Raw genomic sequence first — 5,719 nt, forward strand, 5'->3', positions numbered from 1 at the left:
GAAGGGGTCTCCAATGATGAACACGACGCCATTAACCGTACGTCCATCGACGCGTGTATGGCACTGTTCGTCAATTCTGCTGTTATTCCGAGGCGATTCGAGCATTCGAATCTTGGTGATCGTGGTGGAAGTCGACGTTTGCGGAAAAAATTCGACTGAAATTATTTTTCTTACTTATACCTCCAAGAAATCGTAAGTACAATCGAAAAAAGCACGATGTTTGAAAACGACTTGATACTGTTCGATATGAATTTAATGCATCGTCGCATCGTGTGCCATGGCAATGGAAAACGCGCGATTGGTATTCAATACATCAATATCGCGCCAAACGACAAGTGCTGTGTCTCATTTAAAAATTGTGATTGTATTTTAAGTTTCCTATACATGCTTGGCAATTTTACATAAACAAAATTCAATGTACGTGCTTGAATCATTCCGCTTCTTGTAACATGAGCCTGCAACGCTATTAATTATCCGCGTACTTTTGACGCATTTTCGACATCAGCGTTTGAGAAAGTGTTGTAAACGAATATTGACGCGATTTTTCGGGTGTGGTATTAATTTTGCACATCGACACAATTTCGTTTTAATCTCGATAAAGCTTTTACTTTTAATTCCCTTAATATGTGTTTACGTTGGTAACTCTGATGCGCGTCGACGCCCAAGTTTTGCGACTGTCGCTCAATAACGTCATCGTGATCAATGTAATTAAAGCGCGCTTTACGTTTTCTCATATTCGAATTTTTATTTCAGTGTAAACAATGGCGATCGTGGAATCTTATTGGACCCCATGTATTTGGTCAAATAGTGTGAAAACCGGCTGCAAAGCTATAGCGTTTTACACAGTGGTGAGTGTCTTTTAATTGACTAAGAAATTCTATAAAATCACAGTATAACAATGTTAAAGTACATCTAACAATATTATTTTAACATCTTGAAATTGACTGTACAAGTATAATCAATAATTATTTCCTTGCAGGCGATTAGTATAGTGCTTATTACGCTAATATCCTATCAACTGGCTGGTGGCGATTCCACGCAGCTGTATAATCCGTTATTCGAAGCTGATGTAAGGGGATGTAAGTATGATATTGATGTATAATAATAATGTTGCAAAAACAAATATAAATTTTAGAAAGCTAAACTAATGTATTATTTCTCGGGTTTATACGAAAATTATTAAAACTATAATATTTGACTTATTATAAATGACTCACGTAAAAAATATTTAATTACTTGTTATTAGTTTAATTAATTATATTAAAGTATGATAGATATTAATTCATACTTTTTTTAAGCAATAATACAAAATATGAGACAATTGCAAATTACAATTTGAAATTAAAAGTGATATTTAATATTTGCAAAATTAAGTAAATAATATGATTAAAAATTGTTAAAACATCTATTGACAAATATATGCGACTATTTATTGACGTATTCAGATCAACGAAATTCGAATTTTCTTTCTGTTTAATACGAAGCTAATTCTTGAATATAAAGCAAATAGCAAAAGTAATTCAATAATTATTTGTTTAAACGAAGCCAAAAATCTTCTGCATTATCTAATCATAAGTATTATAATATAATTTTATTTCTAATATTCCTAATATTACAATGTAATATGTAATATTTTGAAGAAGAATATGTACTATGTAATTATCATATTAACTAAAATTATTAAAGCTATTAAAATAAGTGGTTTGTAATCTTTTATAAAAAATTATTTAAATTTATAACGGTGCATTTTCCCTGATTTTCCTGATTGTTGCAATAGATATATAATTAAGTTAACCAAATTTACTTTTTCTTTTTATCTCCTTTTTCAAAGATGTGTATAGTATATTCAAGCAGAAATTATTTATACCTTTAATCTTAATTATAGGTTTACTATTAGAAATCCAATATTAACTATAATTTAATATTGGCCAATTTATTACTAAAGAATTAATTATTATAGTTATTTGGAGTATTAAAAGTACTAAATAAATGCTTTTCATACTCAAAATAAGTAATTAACCATCCAATGGATCATTCGTGTCCAAGCCATTTCTAACAGTTCTTATACTTGCATAATTTTTATAATTTTTAAAACTTTTTTTTAAATGTAGAATAGCAGAATAATTTAGTAGGGATCTTAAACATGTGTAAATTTTTACAGAATTTTTCCAGAATGATCCATGTGTGTCTTTAAAATACTAAAAATATGTGTGCTATTGCAGGATTAATTACTGTCTCTCAGTATTGATTAGTATTTCTGTAAGAATATAATTTCTATAAGAGTATTAATATTTATAAACTTATTGCTTAATTTTAGTTTATGAACTTTTAACTTTTATAGCGTACTTAGCATTCTATTAAAAACAATAAGAGACGCTTGCAATTTTTAGCTATGCAAGTTGTCGGAGGCTTCCTCATCTTCTATCTGCTTCTGTTAATCATATGCGCCTTGTTAATGGTTTACGGCGTAAAAGAAGGTGTACGTGGATGGTTATTGCCATGGCTCGTTGGATGGTTCATCGTTTGTTTATTCCAATTAGCCTTTGGACTGTGGCTTTTAGGCGGTTATTATATTTATGTGAGCTCCTTTTCTTTATTTTGGCGATGATTGTTTTAATGCTCGCAATCATATCATTTCTTTATGTTTTTATTTTAGTTGGACTCTGTATTTGCGACATTATGCAATTGGCTTTGGATGTCTTACAATGTAAGTGTATTTTGTTTTTTAATATATTATCTGAATTATTTTCAGTATCATATCTTTTATGTTTTTTGCAGATATATTGTTGGCTGGTTGTTTTGTCGATGTACAGAATTTTTGCAAAGCTGCAATCTCCAAACATAGAACTTTTGTGGCCTTAAAAGAAAGCACAATGCGAAAACAATATGTACACACCTATTGCAACCAAAGTAAGGAAGAATCTCTATTTCCATTTATTTGTAAAACGTAACTTTACGTAAGAACGTATGAATTTGTTAAGAATCATCAATCAAAGTTCTTCAGTCGTTTTAATACAAAAATTTCGAAAAATGTCAACAGTCTAAAAAAGCAAAATTCATTTTTTGATCGATATCATATTTTAATTGTTATAATTAGCCTTAAAAATTTTTATATATTTTTAATACAATAATATTTTTGATAGTATTATATATTTATCTTTAATAACGTTTTTAGAAATTTTAAAATAGACTTTAGACTGTGACAAATCTAATTATATTTTTTATATTCACATAATATTCAATTAACATTGATCATGGAACTTTTCTACTTAAGTTTGAATAGTGTACAATTTGTTAGTCGATGAGATTGTTTATTTCATTTGAGATTGTTTATTTGTTTATAACGGAAGACTGAGAAAGGCCTTTTAAAACATCCGTCCAAATCACCGCATATGCATAAAAAGCTTAGAATCTCATTGAATAAGCAAATCAAAATAATAATATAATAATATCATCATGTTAATTAAAAATTCGTGTTGGGTCTTTTACATGGCCACTTATTCTGAGCATTTTATAGATTATACAATTTTTCTATAAATTATTTTTTCTACATAATTAGTCTAATAATATACTTATAAATCCTTACTCAATGTATAAGAGCGTCTATTTATATTATACAAGCAATTACATTAAGAATAAATAAATATTCTATTATTATTATTATTATTATTATCTTCCATTACAAATATGTGTAACTCTTTACATTTTTCTATTTTCCTTTCCTGATACACAAATTGCCTTTGTATGATATAAAGTAATACTTGAAAAATCTTTAATTGCAAATATATGTTTTCTGCTGGCAAAAATTTATAAAAAGAGAATAACTAACACAATATTTGTATTAACAGCTCTTAAATTCTTTAGGCTATATCAATTATACAGTAGATGGCATGACGATTCACTTTATTCGAGTAAAGGAAAGGTTTATCTACAAATGGTATTCTGTCATTCAAATATAAAGTATATCTTATAAATTTATCTTATAAAAAGATAAATTTTATAGCAGGAAAATTCTAATTTTGTAAGTTTTTATATAATAATAATTGATAATAACGTATAATATTTTTACATCACCTATCTCTCTCTCTTTTCTCATAATAATTTATCATTATTTAATATTTCCATGTTCTACAAAAAAAAAGAATCGTTTATTTAACTTTATTTAACATTAACGTATTATTTATGTTACTCAATTGTGAAAATTTAATATAGAAGTTGTGGAAATTTACTAGCAGTGTATCGAGTATAATATAAACAGAATACCAATTATAAGAGACTTCAACACGCATATACTCTCTAAATTCTTTGGAGTAGGATTTCGTTCTTTTGCAGTAAGATTCACTTTAAAAAAATTTAAAAAGAGTGTATAGAATATATCGAGTCTCGTGCATTTTTAACAACATATAGGCTTGAAAAGTCGTATAATATATGTTTCAATTGTACAGTTTCAATTTAGAATTGTGTTTCAAGATCTATAAATATCAATGTGTAGTTTGTTTTACAACTAATAATTGTAAAATTCATATAAAAATATTATTGGATACCAAGATCCGTTTTGATCGAATATAAATTATATATTATATTCTGTTCTTCTTTCTTTATTTGTGTTCGAACAACATTTTACATGCTAAATGTAGAATTTGTTGTAAATTATGATCTTTTCTAATTTTTAGCTTAATAAATTTTCAGCTTAATGAATTTTTTGAACACATGTATCTATAATAGATCTTTATCACATATGATTTTCAATTTACGTTTTTATATTTCTATTTCTTCTTCTCAATTGTTTATTGTATGTTTATCACTTATCAAAAGAGCATATACATCCTACAAGTAGCACAACAGTAATCAAATATTGGATCAATATTAGCTCATTATATTCCTAATACGTTTAACCAATGTATCGCCAATAAATAAATTTATTCATTGGTACCTACACATTCATATATACATGAATATGTAGACGTACGTGAATGTCCAGCATGTTGAGCTCGGGTCCATAGATTCGTGAACAAGCTCAAATGATTGTGCGAATCATTCCTCCGGATAATATCCGAATTGTCACTGTTTATTACAACATATCATTTAATTTACAAATGATGGAATGAAAACCGCGAGTTTGATGATGCGTCGATTTCTGCGAGAAACCAGGCGCTTTCTAAGCGCGACCTGAGTACCGTGGTTCCTGTTTCAGTGATTAATGACGACGCGAGAAATCCTCCCTCATCGGACCACCGGGTTTGCGCGCGAGCCCATCTGTCGAAGACGATATTAATGGATTCGTCCTAGTGAAACGTAGCTTCGTATCTTGCATCCAATTAGCGACGCGGTCTATCGTGAGTGCGGAGAGAGAGTGCGGAAGACTTGACAAATTCTCGTGAAATAACGGCTCATGTTCGCAGATTAACGGCGCGCGTGTCTATATCCTCGCCTCTGGCAGTATTTGAAACATATAAGTTAAGCTGATATTTCGCGGTGATAACCATTAACGTTTGTCTTTGCTTTGGACGTATCATCGAATAAATTCATCTCGTCCATTCTTATGGAAACATACTAAATAATATAAAATAAATATAAAGAAGAACGTTTAATCGAATTTATTATTTTCTAATCTTAATTGCTAAACGTATAATTTTTAAAAACTATTTTTAAAAATTTACATATTTATGTATATATTTATTATGTTGAAAATTATATACATTAAAAAGATTATTTTACT

General features: G+C 28.5%; 1 protein-coding gene across 2 annotated transcripts in view; it reads left to right on the forward strand.

Annotated features, from left to right (window-relative positions):
• LOC108686727 overlaps nt 1-5,719 on the forward strand; it is a 6,578-nt gene continuing 859 nt past the window's right edge. Inside the window, exons 1-7 of one of the 2 annotated variants that reach the window (XM_018192169.1) lie at nt 1-192; nt 754-848; nt 980-1,079; nt 2,391-2,578; nt 2,657-2,707; nt 2,779-2,910; nt 5,195-5,232. In XM_018192169.1, coding sequence (XP_018047658.1) covers nt 762-848; nt 980-1,079; nt 2,391-2,578; nt 2,657-2,707; nt 2,779-2,862 — 510 coding nt within the window. In that variant the 5' untranslated portion in view covers nt 1-192; nt 754-761 and the 3' untranslated portion in view covers nt 2,863-2,910; nt 5,195-5,232. Of the gene's footprint in view, nt 193-753; nt 849-979; nt 1,080-2,390; nt 2,579-2,656; nt 2,708-2,778; nt 2,911-5,194; nt 5,233-5,719 lie in introns of those variants that run through there. The other variant, XM_018192170.1, reaches the window with a different exon arrangement.

Source organism: Atta colombica, unplaced genomic scaffold, assembly GCF_001594045.1.
Source record: "Atta colombica isolate Treedump-2 unplaced genomic scaffold, Acol1.0 scaffold189, whole genome shotgun sequence".
NCBI lineage: Eukaryota > Metazoa > Arthropoda > Insecta > Hymenoptera > Formicidae > Atta > Atta colombica.